At 51.6% G+C, this 16,577-nt stretch overlaps 1 protein-coding gene across 1 annotated transcript in view; it reads right to left on the bottom strand.

Moving 5' to 3' along the window:
- Positions 1-16,577, bottom strand: part of Clasrp (CLK4 associating serine/arginine rich protein) — a 26,731-nt gene that overhangs the window by 6,451 nt on the left and 3,703 nt on the right. Inside the window, 10 exon segments of the mRNA XM_008852013.3 lie at positions 1-135; positions 1,102-1,143; positions 2,203-2,276; positions 2,359-2,437; positions 5,228-5,324; positions 6,066-6,214; positions 7,097-7,181; positions 10,206-10,285; positions 10,467-10,568; positions 11,088-11,185. The exon segment at positions 1-135 is cut by the window's left edge and continues 85 nt beyond it. Coding sequence (XP_008850235.1) covers positions 1-135; positions 1,102-1,143; positions 2,203-2,276; positions 2,359-2,437; positions 5,228-5,324; positions 6,066-6,214; positions 7,097-7,181; positions 10,206-10,285; positions 10,467-10,568; positions 11,088-11,185 — 941 coding nt within the window.

Genomic DNA, 16,577 nt, shown 5'->3' with positions numbered 1-16,577 from the left:
GCGGCCGCAGCGGCGGCAGCTGCTGCCTCCTCGTCACTGCCCCCGAAACTGGTGATGAAGGTGATCTTCTCCTCGCGGCCAGGGCTCGGGGAGCGGGAGCGGGAGCGGGACTCGGAGCTCGATTCCGAGGGTGACCTGCGGGAAGCAGAAGGGGCGTTCAGGGTCCCAACGGGTCCCCTAGCGGGAGCCAGGGCACCTGCACAGCGATGGTGCGGGGGTGGCGGGGCTCAGAGCCTGCGGCCAGCCCCCAACCCCGCGCCTTCCCTCATGAGAAACGAGGAAGGCAAAAAGAAACCCTATGGGCGGACTGAGGCACTAGCCGCCAAGCTGCAAGACAAGAGTTCGATCCCCAGGATCTACATGGCAGGAAGGAGAGCTGACCCCCAAAAGTTGCCTTCCAATCTCTGCGGCACGCCCCCCACCCCACAAACAATAAAAAACTAAAGTGTGACTACTGAAAATGAAGGGCTAGCTGTAGCTTAGAGACAGGCTGAGCATGTGCCTATGCACCAGACCCTGGGTTCTAGCCCCAGCCTCCCAACAATGAAAACAATGACATGTGTCTTTGTTTAACCTGGAAAGTAAGTTCTCAGAGGGGAAAAGAGCATGTTCTCAAACATCAAGTGTGGTTCCATTCAACTCATTCCTGTGGATCAGCAGCTAGGGGACACCTCTGTGTGCCAAGCACTCCAGACAAAAGCTCTATGGCTCCCCAGAGAGCTCCAGGAAGGAGGGACAGAGTTGGACTCTATTGGCTCCCCATCCCCCTTGACACCCTTGGCCATCACCACCCTGGGACTAGCACTCTGTGCTCATTAGGGTCCCACAGGCAGTGCCTGGTCTTTCTGAGTTGAGACTGGAGACACCCAATTTCTGTGTCACCCCTTCTATGCCATGTTTATCACGCCTGAACTATTTCCATTGAAAGAATAAAAGGAGGTTCCAAATTTAAAAAAAAAAAAAAAAAAAAAAAAGGGAATACAAAATCAACACCCTTAACGCTCACCCACTGATGATGGGGGTGACTCAAAAGGTGGGCTACCCACCTGCCCCACCACCATAGACCTCAACGACAGCCTCTCCCTGGGCCCTGACACTTACCGCTTGTAGGGGTCATAGGTGGGGCTGTCTCGGCGGGCATAGCTAGGGAGAGAGCAGGGAGGACAAGCAGGCTGAGACTGAGCAACATGGACCTGGAGGGCTGGAAGCAGCCGTAGGTCAATTGTCATACTTAACCCCTCCCTCCCTCTGTCCCCACATCACAGCATGACACCTGGAACTGCCCTGGCTCTAAGCTGCAATAGACTCCAGCAGTCCTGGTGCGGCCTGGCCACCCAACCAGACTAGAGGTGTTCCCCTTGGGTTCCCCTGGTCCTGGCTTGATGCTGGTATGAAAGCATGGCATGCCTCACTCACTATGGGCCAGGCATTAAGGGCTGTGTTATCAGCTACCTCAGCTCAGTGGCTCTACAGAACCCAGGGTACTTTGTTATTTTATTATTTATTTCCCTCCACTCTTTTACAGTGGGTGTAACAGCCCAGAGAGGGGAAGTGACTTGGCCAGGGTCACACTGCTCATGAATGCAGGGGCCAGGATCCCAGCTCAGGCCATGCAGTCTCAGGCTGGCACCTTTGGTCAACACATTGACAAAGGTCCTGGGACTACTGAATGATGGCCATTAGAATCAGTGCTACCCAGCCCTGAGCCCACAGCATGTCAATTAAACACAAAGATGTGGCAGAAAGGGGCCTGGACTTGCCTCACCACCAGGCCAAGATTCTCCCCCATGTACAACTGTTCTACCCAAGTCTATCTCTGGACTTCCATGTAGGAAGTGAGCTGCCCTCTCTCCTGGCAGGTGATAGTGCCTCACTTTCCAAAGGAGGAAGCTGCAGCTGGGAGAAGAGGTCACTTATCCAGACTAGAGGTGTAGGAACAGCAGAAGTGGGCTATGACTAGAGTCCTGAACTCTGGCCTCAATTCCTCCATTCCTCAGCAGCATGCTGCCCACTCCCCACTGGTTCCTGGGATTATGGTGGGGACAAGTCCAGCAGGGTGAGGCAGTTGGCAGGGGAAAGCGTCCACATTTCCCAAGGCCACTGCTCGCTCTATTAACTCACTCAGATACCTCACTAGGACTCAAGCCAGCCTCTACTCTGAGCCTATGGCTGAAAGTAAGGACACCAGGGGAGAAGCCCTACCTGGGCGGGCTGATCTTGCGACCCCTCAGCCGCTTCTCCCGGAATTCTCTTCGTTGGCGACGAGACCGACGGCCCTGGGTAGGGAGCACCAGGCTAGTGCTGAGTGTGCCTTCCCTGGGGCTCACTTCTGCCCCCTGCACCCTACCCAGACCTCACCGAGTACATGGCTTTCTCCTCCTCCAGGGCCTTGGCATGTTTGATGGCCTCCGCCTCCTCCTTATCTTTCCGAAGCATCCTGTAGAGGGGATGAGACTCATCACGGAGAAGGGGCAGTGCTAGGACATACAGGTATGCATTGCCAAGCCTTTTTTTAAGAGACAAAGTCTTACTCTGTACCCCAAGCTGGCCCAACTTGCTATCCCAGGCTAGCCTCTAACTCATATGCTCTTCTTGCCTCAGCTTCTAGAGTGCTAGACTACAGGTGTGCACCACTACATCAAACTTCTTTGATACATTCAATAGAATTGATTCAGCACCTTTGAAATGACAGGTATTGTTTTAGGAACTAAGAATTCAGCACAAGGGGCTTAAAGAGATGGCTCAGTGGTTAAGAGCACTTGCTGTACTTGCAGAGGACCTAAGTTTGATTCTCCGCACCCTTATCAGGTGGCTCACAACTGCCTATAACTCCAGTTCCAGGGGATCTGACACCCTCTTCTGGCCTCTGTAGGTACCTGCACATACATGGTACACATACAGACAAGTAAACACACACACATACACATAAATATTTAAATAACTTTTTGTCTTTTTAAAAAATTTGATTATTTTTATGTCTATGCATGTATTATCTGCACGTACGTAAGTGCACCCATGTCATGCAATGCCCGAGAAGACAGAAGAGGTTGTCGGATCCCCTGGAACTGGAGTTATGGACAGCTGTTAGCTGCCATGTGGGTGCTGGGATTCGAACCTGGGTCTTCTCCAAGAACAGTCAGTGCTCTTAACCACGGAGCCATCTCTCTAGCCCCGACTTTTTGTCTTTTTGAGACAGGGTCTCCCTGCAGCCCCAGCTGGCCTGGAACTCACCATACAGACCAGGATGGCCTTGATCTCACAGAGATCCACCTGCCTCTGCGTCCTGAGTGCTGGAGTCAAAGGTGTGTACAACCATGCCTGGCGAGACTTTCTTTTAGAAAGATTTTAAGCGGGATGTGATGGTGTGCTCAGAGGCAGGCAGATCTCTTTGAGTTTGAGGCCAGACTGGTCTACATAGTGAGTTCCAGGCCAGCTGGGGCCACAGGGAGACCATCTCAAAAAGACCAAAAAATAATAAAAATAATTCAGCACTAAATTCTACCACTTGAGAAGTAGAGTCAAGAGAACCAGAAGTTCAAGATCATCTTTGGCTACATAGTAAGTTTGAGGTCAGATGGTATTGACCTTGTATTATTATTATTATTCAGCACTATCCAGGTGTGGTAGCTCACACCTGAATCCCAGGAGTCAGCATAAACCAGGAGGACTGCCAAGGACTTGAGGCTGACCTGGGTGACACTATAAGAACCTTTTCCCCCCAAAACAAGCCAAAAAGAAAACCAGCAAGCAGGCCCTTGAGCACCCTCACTCTGCTCACTGCCCCAGGGCATTTCCTATTGCTTTGCTGTAAATAAAATCTCCTTGCTGCTTCTGTAAAACAAGAACCACAAAGACAAACAAATTTGGCCATGCTCCCTGGTGCAGGCCTGCACTCCTAGTTACTGGAGGCTGAGCGAAGAGGGTCACTCAAGTCCATATTCTGCCTGGACTCAAGAGGGAGCTCAAGGCCAGTCTGCAAAACTTAGACCCAATATCACAAGTAAAATGAGGTCCAGGGTTGTGGTTCAGTAGTACAGTGCTGGTCTCATGTGTGAACCCCTAAATTCAATTCCTGGCATCAATAAATGAAATTAAAAAAAAATTTTTTTTTGTCTTTTTGAGACAAGGTCTCCCTGTAGTCCCAGCTGACCTGAACTCACTATGTAGACTAGGCTGCCCTTGAACTCACAGTAATCTTCCTGCCTCTGCCTCCCAAGTGCTGGGACTAAAGGCGTGCGCCACCATGCCTGGCATAAATAAAAATTCCAAAAGAATTCAGCCCTGAGAGCCAAATATGGGGGCTCACACCTGCAATTCCACCATTTGGGAGGCTGAGGCAGAGAGTACTATCATGAGTTCAAGGCCAGTCAAGGCTACAGTGTGACTAAGCCAGCCTGTACTACAAAGCAAGACCCTGTCTCAAGAAATAAAACAAGAATTCAGCACTGAAACAAAAAGAAAAGCAATTGACCTCTTTACCCACATGGGCACACACACTAGGGAAGAAGGCAAAGACTGCAGTAATAAGAGTATATGGAACCAATGGGACAGGAAGCCTCAATCATGGAAGAGGGACAAGAAATGTCCAGAGCCAGGCAGGGCTGCACCTCTCAGCAGGGAGATGGGGAGAGTCACTTGGAGAAACTGGGGAGCAGGCTGCAGAGGTGCCAGGCAGCGTGACCAGCAACTGAGCTCAGAGGACAGACCAGGTCTTAGATACCTAGAGTAAGGGGACCATGGAGGAGAGGTGGGATCTGAGGTCAAGGAAGGGACCGAGGACCAGACAGGTGCAGCCTGTGGCTATTGGTGAGGATGTTGTCTGCTCCTGAGTGGGGTGCAAACCCTAAAGGGTTCTGGGTTCAGACTTGGGTGAGGACCTGGGTTCAATTCCTACTGCCATACAAAACAGCCTTGGGTTCACTTAAGTTTCTGGTTCACAGACCTCATTGATGTTCAGAGTTCTCATGGCTGGGCACAGTGCTGATGACATGAACCACATGAAGTCATCCCACTAGAGGGCACTGTCCTCCAGACCCAGGAACCCAGAAATCTATAGAGCTACTTGGCCCAGGTCACACTAAATAAGGGAGCCTGTTTTATACAAAGTAGAGTCATGAGTTCATAGTCCACGGTAGTCCACGGGCTGAGGCCGGTTGTTGGTACCAGGGGTGTGGCAGAGAAGCCAGGGTGGGACCATAACAGGGCAATGTAAGCTGGCAGGCCTCACCTGACAAAGTCTCCATCAGCCATGCCATAGGTCGTGGCCTGTTTGTTGAGATCTGCCACCTGCTCCTGGTTTAGTTCATCCACATCTACCTCCACGTCTACACAAAGAGAAAGGCTGTCAGGGGCCCAAGCCCAGAAGGGAATGGAGAGGGGTCAGTGACCAATGGAGGACAGTCTTCAGGGACGATGGGTGTGGCTGCCCTGGCTAGCCTAGAGCTTGGCCAGCATAGCATACTGGACAGCAAGGGGACAGGCAGGGACAGGTGGGTGTGTGTGGATGGAGTTCAGGAGGGTGGAGTTCATGGGGGATGGTGGAGGGAGATGGAAGTGGATGGCAGGCAGGGTAGGCATCAAAAGTGTTCAGCAGCTGGGCTAAATTAAATCAGCATACGGAAGGCAGGAAGGACGGACAAACATCTAGCTCTGCTTGAGGGTGCGCCTACAGGTGTGCACCAGAAGGAGGACGATGGGGGGGCAGCCATTGGTTTTCTCACTGGGGACTTAAGATGGGAGGGAAGGTAGCCTAGGGGACAAGTGACAAATGTTGGAGAATGACAGGGTGGCTGGCCTGGGCTAGAAGAAAACAGCCAGCTCTGAAGTGGGAGCACCTCATGAAACAGAGCCCAGAAATTGGCAGGCGGGGGGGGGGGGAAGAGGGGTAGAGAGTAGCCAGGACAGCAAAGGCTGGGAGTGAGACAGGCGGTACCAGGAGACTGAGGCCCTGTAGCTGGGATGTAGGGAAAGGCTTATAAGCATGGGTACCCCACAGAGGGTGAGGGACGAGACACAAAACCGATGCCCAGGGACTGCGGGTGGGGAGGGCAGAGAGGGGACCCCACCGATGTCGGGGATGACCTCATCTTCATCCGAGTTGCTCTCCTCCTCGGCTGGTGACTCCTCCTCCTCTGGCTTCTCAGTCACCTTTTCTACCTCGGCCACAGTACTGTCCTCATAGGTGTAGCCGATGGAAGCCTTCTTCTCTGCCAGCCTGAGACATAAAATCATGAGGCAGCCCCCATGCTGACTCAAACCCTGACAACATGCATCTGACTAGGCTGTTGAACTGCAGCCTGGGCCTCCCATTCCTGTCCTGGCCCAGTGCCTCTTCTTCCAAGAAATCCTCCTGGATGGCTCAGGTACTGCCCTGGGCTGCCCAACCCTGCTCATCTTTTTCTGATGAGAGAGTCCGCCTCCCTCACCAGATCATGAGCTTCACCAAGTACAGGTCCCAGAGTTATCTTGGACAAAAACATGCCCAGGCTCTGCTCTCGGGCGGTGTGAGTGGCCAGAGCTGCCTCACCCCAGCACCCTCATCCTGAAGATGAGGCTAAGGTGTCCAGTAAGTGCTGGGTATGCCAAGAAGCACATGGAAGGCAGATCCTATAAACGGGTGGCCCTAAACTCGCCCAGGGCTCCAACTATGATACTTAATCAAGCTGGCTGTGGAGACGGCAGCCCTAGGCTAAGGGATCTAGCCCTTCATCAGGTCATGGCTTTGAGAAGCCCCGTCCAAAGTGACATCAGCCACTGGTGATAGCAGGCTCACTACATGCAGGCATTGGGAGAAGTGTGTGATATCACCTCCACCCATGTCCTTTGCCACTGCTGGCTTTAAGGAAGGCTCAGAGGGGACACCTTCTCTCAGGCCTCCCCATAGGCCTCACACTCAGGCAGCCTTCCCACAGGGCCTACACCTTTCCCTCTGCACAAGGGATAATCCTGAGCAAACCCTGCCCTCTGCCACTACTTCCTTCTCTCAACATCTACAATGTGCGCTTATCCTGGGCTCTGAGAGAACATGGTGGGAGGAGAAGAGAGGCTCGTCCCTTGAAGGTCTCCCCCACTCCACCCCAACCAGACCCTGACTTACTTCTTCTTCTCATCCTCGCTGGGTCTCTGCAGTCCTCCATACAACTCGTCAATGTAGATCTGGTACAGGCACTGCTCCTCTGAGACTGGCAAGGAGAAGCCCTGTGGTCAGCATGGGCTGGGAATGTTGGGGGAGAGGCAGACAGGCAGGGTCACCTATTCCAAATTAAGCACACCTCTACCTGGGAACCAAGTAACTAGAGTACACACCAGCTGCAGGATGCCTGCACCCTGTGAACTGGCTCAAGTGGTGTAACCCTTAACCTCTGTGCCTCAGCTTCCTTTGAACTTGCAAAGCAAGTACTCAGGACCTAGGCACTATTCCTGGTACTGCTGTCATGGGGCCTCTCTGGCCTTCCCATCCACAAGGGTGTCCAAGTGCTAGTTATCACCTGGATCCCCTGGGTTACCACACTGTCATATTGTGGCTGAGTTTATGCTAACATCTGTCTGATAACCAGGCTGTCCTGTACCCCCAATGCCCACCTCAGAAGCACCACCAGAGTACTAAGTTGTCCCTGATCTCCTGACCCGCTATGGGGACCTGGTGAGTCCCCCACTTCTTTCTGTAGGCTTCAGCTCCGCTTCATCTCCTTTCTTGTGTTGGGGGGCAGGAGAGGGACACTGAGGATTAAACCCAAGGCTTCCTACCTACCAAGCAAGGGCTCTACCACTGACTACAGGTCCTTGTTTGATTTTTGAGGCAGTCTCACCAAAGTTCAGAGGGACCCAGGCCCTCTTTGAGATGCCCTCCTACCTCAGCCCCTGGCACAGCTCAGAGACACAAAACCGTCTAGACCTAGCCTCAGCCTTTCTGTCTGAGGTGACACAGCATGGCTCCTCCCTGGCTCCCTATCTACCCCCACCTCCTGCCCAGCTTCCACAGCTTACAAAGTCCCTGTACCCTTCTCCCACAGTTCCCTGGCTTTCCTTCAGTGTAGCACCCCAGAACCTCTATGTACCCTGTTGAGGGCTAGAATCCCGAATCTCCCCTCAGCACAGTAGAGCATGTGCATCTAGCTTACTCTGCCTTATTTCCCTCCAGGAACAACAAGCCATCTGTAAGGACATCACCCAGATTTGCTCTTATACCACTGACTTGATTATACAGTAGCTTCCTGCCCACCACTGGGCCCTTGACCCCAAAACAACACCTGACACATTGCTTGGAGTGAATGAACAAAGCAGAGCCAGTGCTAAAGGAAGCCTTGGCTCTACTGCTAAGGGTCTGTGTCACCTAGATTGACAGCAAAAATAACAGTACCCATGGTGACGGATGACAAACACCCCTAGCTCTAAGGCCTCACTGGCTACTAGAACAGACAACTGATTTTAGACACACAAGGCATCTCAGAAACAAAGAAATCTGGGACTAGTGAGCCCATGTGGAGGTCTCCCAGTGCCAGCCTGTAGTTAGGCTTCATACACTGCCTCTCTGAACTCCCCAAGTCACCCATGGAGCAGCAACCCCGTCTTTCTCCAGGAGGAAAGCAAGACTCCCCAGGCAAGAGGCCCCAGGCGCCTAATCTCCATGCTTAGGCAAGGGTAGGCAGAGACATGGACCTCCACTTCTGACACCTGAGGCCTGTCTGTAAAACAGGGCATCAATGTGGGCACAGTGATGCTTGCCTATCATCCCATCACTGGGGAGGCTAAGGCAGGGGGATCGAAGTTTGAGGCCAGCCTAGACTATAGGGTGAGACCACATCTCAAAAACAAAACAAAATAACCCAAGGTCTAATGTCACAGCTCAATGGCACAGGACTTCTCTAGCATGTATGTGTGTGGCACCCAAAACACACAGAGAACATCTGTGTTGGAGCAATTAAGAAACTCGAGAGACGCCTCCAAAGGGCTCTGAGTTCTTGGTTGGGAGTCTTGATCCCTGTCAGGTATGTTGAGATGCTGAACTCTCCCCCAGCATTTTTTTTTTTTTTTTAAGCAGGGATGTCTGTTGAAATAAAACATTCAGTCTGACAGGTTAAAAAAAAAAACAACCTGCCAGGCGTGGTGGTGTTATTTTTTTTTTTTTTTAAGCAGGGATGTCTGTTGAAATAAAACATTCAGTCTGACAGGTTAAAAAAAAAAACAACCTGCCAGGCGTGGTGGTGCACGCCTTTAATCCTACCACTTGGGAGGCAGAGGCAGGTGGATCTTTGTGAGTTCAAGGCCAGCCTGGTCTACAAAGTGAGTTCCACGACAGCTGGGGCTACAAGGAGACCCTGTCTCAAAATACAAGAAAAAAAAAAACCCACAGAAAACAAACGAGATGTGCCTCTACTCTGCGGGCAGCTGTGTAGATGGAACAAGTAGTGCTCTGTTTGTTTTGTTTTGCAAAGCTAGGGATGGAACCAAGAGCCGTGTGTGTGTGTGTGTCTGTGTGTGTGTGTCTGTGTGTGTGTGTCTATGTGGTCAGAGGACAACTTTCCGGAATCAGTTCTCTCCTACTATGGGTTCCAGGGCTCAAACTCAGATTGTCAGGTGTTTGTGGCAAGTGCTTTCTGTGACAGAGTCATCTCCCTGGCTCGGAACCCAGAGCTTTACAGGTCCCCGGCCAATGCTCTACTACTGAGCCATACTCCAGTCATATGCAAGTGTAACCAGATGTTCTAACTAAACCTCAATTCTGTGAGGAGCTGCCCTCCTCCAGTAAGCTGACTGGGAGTATTAGAGTCTCCTAGAGCAGTGATTTCTCAATGGCAAAAGGACCATGGTGATGAGGCTGGACCTGAAAAGAAATCCTTGGTATGGAGGATCACTCAGCAAAGGGTCGGCACTGTCACCAGCTCCAATTACAGGGAAGAATTTCTTCCTCTGACCTGACTAGTGAAGTGAAGCACATGTGCACCCTCCTCCCTTATTTTTTAAGACAAAGGACTACAGAATCAGAGGGAAAGGATGGAGAGGTGGCCTGGGCAGGAACTTCCAACCCTCTAAGCCCAGAAAGACCCCTGTGCCAATTCTAGGGATGAAGTCCATGAAGAGCGAGTGCACAGCAGCTGGAACCAAAACCAAGGACGATCAATAGGCAAGTACCTGGATAAGACTTGTCTAGGTCTTCCAGCCTCCGGGGGAGCCCCCCACTCCCCACTCCCCGCCCAGTCACTCACTGCCGGCAAAGTCGTTCTGCACCAGGCCTCTGTAGCGCTCGTAGTTACATTTCCGCTCGTCTGACTCCTGCTCCGGGGAGCTTTGGGGGAGGTCAAAATTTTGGAATCAAGAGGGAGGGTGAACCACAGCCTAGGCCAGCAGGAAAAGACTTCTGGGGGTCGGGAACGGGGAAGAAATGGGCAAGGTTCCTCCCTTTCAGGAAAAGTGATAGGCAGGCTAGGGCAGATAGGTGGGCTGCCCCACCCCAGGGAAGTACTTACATAGTGGTGAGCAGTGGGGGGGTGTAGTCGGGGATATGGTCCAGGTGCGCTCGGACGTCAAAGCGGTCGATCATGTTGTTGGTGTCCCCCTGCCAGGGCATCCTGCAGTGGGAGGATGGGAGCAGAGAAACAGTGTTCAGAGATACATACGGCATGTGGTCCTTGCCAATCTGAGGCCCTCCGACACCCACTGTGGCTTCACAGGTACCTCCAGCTCTCAGGCCCTTATGTTGCAATGCCCAAATCGACTTTTGGGGTCCTGGACCTGGCAATAAGTCATCTGACTACAAAGACTGACAACCCATTTCACAGGGTCAAGCAACAGGGAACTCAAACAAGGCCCGGGGGTGGGGGGAGGCCATAGAAGGAACCCTAGTCATCTTGAAACAGACCCCTCTGACAACCTGCCCTCTGCTATTTGGAGGCCTCAGTCTCCAAAGCCTCCACCCTGCCCCTGCCCCTCTCCACAGCCTTTGTGAGTCAATTTCACATGTAGGCCCAGCCTTCCCTGAGTCCCCAAAGACCTGTCCATTCATGAGTCTCTATCATAGACTCTACAGCACCCCAAGCCCCTTCTGATACCCAGCTGTACACACTATGCTGCCCCCCAAACAGTCTCACATGTTCACAGGGCTCTCAGCAGCCAGGGCAACAGCAGAATCCAGGTGAACCTTGCAGGCACGGCCATGTACCTGCAGGAACTGGGCGGGGTCTTTCTTCTGCAGGGGTGGACAGGACAGAGGTCACCAAGGAGCCAAGGCCCACCATGTCCCCATAAGCAGGCCAAGTGGTCAGTTGGCCTCTGGGTCAACTGGGTCAAGTCCTGGGCCACACAGGTGAGCCAACATGCACAGCTCAGACGCTGAACCAACCCCAGGGATGGGGGAACTATTTCCTACCAGGCCTGGTCAGGAGCTCTGAGCTCTGCCCTAGCTGAGATGCCCTGCCAGCCAGGCACACATACTTGCACATGACACCCTCTTCTGACCTCCACAGGCACTGCACAACACAGGTGCACTTACTTACATGCAGGCAATACACACATACACATAAAATTTAAAAATCTTAAAAAAGAAAACAGCACAATAACAACCTTAAACCACAAAACAGACTAGGGAGATGCTCAATTGGTAAAGTGCTTGCAGTGCAAGCATGAGAACCTGAGTTTGGATCTGCAGCACACACATAAAAAGCCACACATGGCTGTGCATGTCTGCAATCCCAGTGCTGGTGAGGAGACAGGTAGATCCCTGGCCATGCAGCCTAGCCAACAGCAAGATCCAGTTTCATGGAGACTCTGTCTCAAAAATCATTATGGAGAGCAACCAAGGAAGACACCCAACACAGCATGAGACAGCCCCCACACACATGCACACATACCTGGACAAATACACACTAAAAAAAGAAAACTAAGCTGGGTGTAGTGGTGCAAGCCTTTAATCCCAGCACTGGGGAGGCAGAGGCAGGCGGACCTCTGTGAGTTCAAGGCCAGCCTGGTCTTCATAAAGAGTTCCATGACAGCTGGGGCTACAGGGGAGACCCTGTCTCAAAAAGACCAAAAAAAAAAAAAAGGAAAAATCTATTAAAAAACCCCAAACATAAACAGCCAAAAAAGGACAACTAGATGGCAGCTGGTCCCCATTCTATCACATGAGTCCTGGGGGAAGTGTCCACAAATCCAAATTATAAAAACATCATGAAAGAGATAAACATGCTCAGCCCTGGCCTGTTTCTGAGGCCATACCCCAGCACCCAGGGAGAGCCCTAGGAAGGGGCTTTGTGCTTTATAAATCCTCATCTAGCTCCCAGGGTCCAGCCTTTGTCTCTGCTGTCTGGCCAGCACATCCTCTGGCTGGTCCCACTGTCCATGCTGCAACTGTGCTCTCTACACCGTGCTCCCTGTCCCCAGAGCCTCTGCCTGCTTTGATGTCCCTGACATCATTCTGGTCCAGGCACACAGGCCTCTATGCTCTTACTCCTGGAATGTTCCAGGCTCCCTGCGGCTGCTCCCTCCCTTACTTAGCACCTTCCCTACCAATCCTCTCTAAATTCCTTACTTAGGCCCACTTGTTTTCTCCAATATCCGCTACTCTAGCCAAGCTAACTCCATTCCACCAGAGTCCCCCGGGAATATACCAGAAGGTACTTCTAGGGAGACAGGGTTCTGTTTTGCTCACTGCTGTCTGCCCCCAGGGCCTAGCCCTCAAGTGGGCTCCTAGAGACTCTGAAGGAGGCAAGAGAAGAATCCTGGCTGACAGGAGTCTGAGCACCTCAGGGAAAGCTCACAGGCTCCCCATGGCCAAGGTCCCCATCTCCCTCACTGCACCTCAGCAGGAGGAGCAGGAGCAGTACAAGATGTCACTGTGTGGTTAACCTCTGGTAACCACAGTAAGCACCTTGCTCACCTGACTCTGAGCTTGTTCTATGTCTTCAGTTCACAAAGATAAAACCCCCAGGATGCAGGTGGGTGACATGGTGGAATACCTGCCTCCCTCAATTCCTCAGGCCACATGGAGGCCTAGCTCCCTCAGTCTCCAACAAGCCTCTAGGGACAGAATGCAGCAGGGAATCGGGAAGCGTGAAGAACCTCTGGCAAGAGCTGCACGCTGAGGCCAGAGCCTGCTTCTTTCTGTAGGGTTACTCTGGGAAAACAAGTGGGCCATCCTAACAGCCAGGCTCTGGGTTAAGTTTGTGTGCAAACATTTACCACTCATGCTCTACAACTTCAAGATGCCGGTTTCCCAGATGAGGAAACTGAGGCAAAGCCATGAGGCCCCTTTGCCTTAGAGCACACCAGCATCAAGGAGATGCTGAGCCCAGATAGGCCTAACTCCCTTTTAAAGCGAATTATTATTTTTTGTCCTTTTTGAGACAGGGTCTCCCTGTAGCCCTAGCTGGCCTAGAACTCATTATGTAGACCAGGGTGGTCTCAATCTCACAGAGATCCACCTGCCTCTGCCTCCCAAGTGCTGGGACTAAAGGCATCGCCACTGTGCCCAGCAAAACTATTTTTACGTCCATGAGTGTTTTGCCTGTGTGTATATCAAGTGCACTTGAGTGCAATGCTCACAGAGGCCAGAAGAGGATGTCAGGTCTCCTGTAACTTTAGTTACCAACAGCTGTTAGCTGCCATGTGGGTGCTGGGAACTGAACCGGGGTCTTCTGCAAGAGCAGCCAGTGCTCTTAACCTCAGAGTCATCTCTTCAGCCCCATTTAACGCCTTTCTTATTTTTCCAAATGTTATTATTTTGTTATTATGGTACAAAAGTGTCTAAATAAAGCCAACTCTTAACCATTTTTATTAGTATTACTTACTTTTACTTTTTTGCTGTGCCGGGGACTGAACCCAGGGCCTTGAGCATACTAGACAAGTGTTCTATTGCTGAGCTATGCCCCCAGCCCCTAGCCATTTCAGTGCCCAGTGTAGCACCATCAACTAATACATATCTCTGTGTTAACTCTGTAGCCAATCTCTACATCAGCCTCATCTGGTGAAACAGCAACTCCAGGCACTGAAGGATATTCCCCTCCCTGCTATTGTCCCTAGCAACCATCATTCTGTTGTCTGTTTCTAAGTGAGTGACTAAACTGCCTGGCAAGCAGAATCTTTCATGGTAGCCTGACATTCCAGGCTTGTCCATGCTGGATGAAAGATGAACAGTATTTCACTGTATGTATACACCACAACTGTTTTTTCATTTTCCTGTGTCTGTGTGAGCATGTGTTGTGTAAGCCTGAGGTTATCAATAATCATTCTCAATCACTCTTCCACCTCATTCATTAAAGCAGTCTCTCTATCAAACCCAGAGTCTACCAATGTGACAAGTCTCACTAACCAGCTTGTTCTGGGGAACCTGTCTCTCCCTTTCCAGGCTGGAATTACAGGTGGGCTACCATGCCCACTCAGCATTTATGTGGGTTCTGGGTATCCAAACTTTGGTCCTTGCACAGCAGGTCCTGTAACCACTGAGCCCTCCCTCTCCCAAGTCCAGTTTCTCTATTCATGCATCAACAGACTGCATTTCTTCTAAATCTAAGCTGTTTTGAGTAATGCTGCAAAGGACAAGAATGTACAAGGATGTTTCCAAATACAGGCCAAGGAGTGGATCAGTGGGAGAGCATGTATTTAGCATTCACAAAGCCCTGGGTTCCACCCACAATGCAAGCACCCTTAACTATTAGACTACCCTGCCTCTAGGATCAGGTGGGGTCACAGTCCATGTAGGCTTTCTTTCATTCAGCTCTTTAGCAGGTACCCAGTGGATGCTGGGTCCTGGGCTGGGGCATGGAAGTCACTGAGACAGCCCAGGTGCCACCCGCTCAGCCTCACAATTCAGTGTGACAGCCCTGCCCCCCTACAGTAACTACCTCTCATACAGTTCTGAATGAGGAGTCTGGGGGAGTCCCAGCCCAGCAGAGGATCAGTCTGGGCCTTCTCAGAGGAGGAGATCCCAGGTGAGACCTGTTTTTCCCTCTTGCATATCAACAGGGAAAATTTTTTTTTTGTCTTTTTGAGACAGGGTCTCCCTGTAGTCCCAGCTGCCCTGAACTATGTAGACCAGGCTGGCCTTGAACTCACAAAGATCTGCCTGCCTCTGCCTCCCAAGTGCTGGGACTAAAGGCGTGCGCCACCTTGCCAGGCAGAAATTTTTTTTTTTTTAATTCAAATGGTTGATTAAAGAAAAAACCTCAGGAGGCATGGAGGTGCATACTTGTAATCCCAGCACTCAGGAGGCTGAGGCAGGAGGATTGTGAGCTGGAGGGCAGCCTAGGTTACACAATGAATTCCACGCCAGCCTGGGCAACTTAGTAAGAACTTGCTTTGAGAAAAAAAAAAAAAAAAAAAAAAAAGTGAACGCTGATAAGGAACAATGACAGAAAAGTCAGCCTGGAGAGAAGGCAGCCACCAAGGAACCACCAGGGATAGGGACATCAGCCACAGCTGACAAGCTCTCTCAGCCAGCCACAGCCACCTCCCTCAGCCTGAGAATGAGGTGAGGTCCACATGAGGTCTTGCTCTTCCTCCTAGCAGGGCCTGGCCATCTCCTACAGCATCTGAATTCCGAATGATCGGATCGATCGTTGCTGTCTGGGGACACAGGCTGCTTGTATGGTTGTGCCACAAAGCACCCCACAGACACTTGTTAAGCCTTCCTGCCACCCAGTGAGAGGGGCTGTGCCTTGCCACTGCCTTGAGGGGACAGAAGGCTCTGCCTGCAGGGAGGGGAACCTAGAGACCCTGGCTGTCCAGCCCCAGTCTTCCTGTGTGCACCTATCCCTGTTCTGGATCGAAATTCAACTGTACCCAGGCATAACAAGGGTTAGGCATCTGCTAGTTTCCTTTCTTTTCCTTTCCTTCCCCCTCATCCCTTTCCCTCTCTCCCCCTCCCCCTTCCTCGCCTCCTCCCTTCCTTCCCTTCCAGTTTCAGCAATGCTGGGAATGGAGCCCAGGGCTTCATGCCTGCCAGGCAAGCACTTGTCACTGAGTCACATCCCAGATCTACATGAAGTCTTCCTGGGCAGCAGGTATATAAATCGTGCTATCTATAAGCTGTGGACCTATTTCCTCCTGGAAGTAGGAAATGGAAAATGCTCAGGAAGCAAATGCCACTTATAAGGCTCAGGAAGCTTCTGAAACTTACAAACTTCACAAAGCTCATCCCCAGTTACAGAAGCAGTAACCCTGTTGGACAGAGGAACCTGGCAGAGCTGCATGAAGACTGCCAGGGAGCTCCAAGGAGACAGCTTTTATGAGTGGTCACCCATGCTGGGGTAGGCCTTGAGCTGATGCTGAGGCCTGAGCCATCCAGATTCCCCTAAGTAACCATGGTAAACACAATGGGTGATCACCAGGCTGCAGAGGGACAGCTAGAAAGTCACAATGACCTGAGCAAGGGAAACAGGGAGAGAATGGAATGACATAAATCCAGAGAAAGGTAAAAGACAAACCAAGGGGTCAAATGAGTGAGTGACAGTGCTTGCCTAGAATTCCCTAGTGAAGGGCTGGGGGTGTGACTCAGTGGTAGAACCCCTGCCTAGAATCGCCCAGTGAGGGGCTGGGGGTGTGGCTCAGTGGTAGAGCACCTGCCTAGAATCCCCCAGTGAGGGGCT

This window comes from Nannospalax galili, unplaced genomic scaffold (genome assembly GCF_000622305.1).
Source record: "Nannospalax galili isolate Female #2095 unplaced genomic scaffold, S.galili_v1.0 scaffold385, whole genome shotgun sequence".
Classification (NCBI taxonomy): Eukaryota; Metazoa; Chordata; class Mammalia; order Rodentia; family Spalacidae; genus Nannospalax; species Nannospalax galili.
This window is presented reverse-complemented; position numbering and strand designations above follow the sequence as displayed.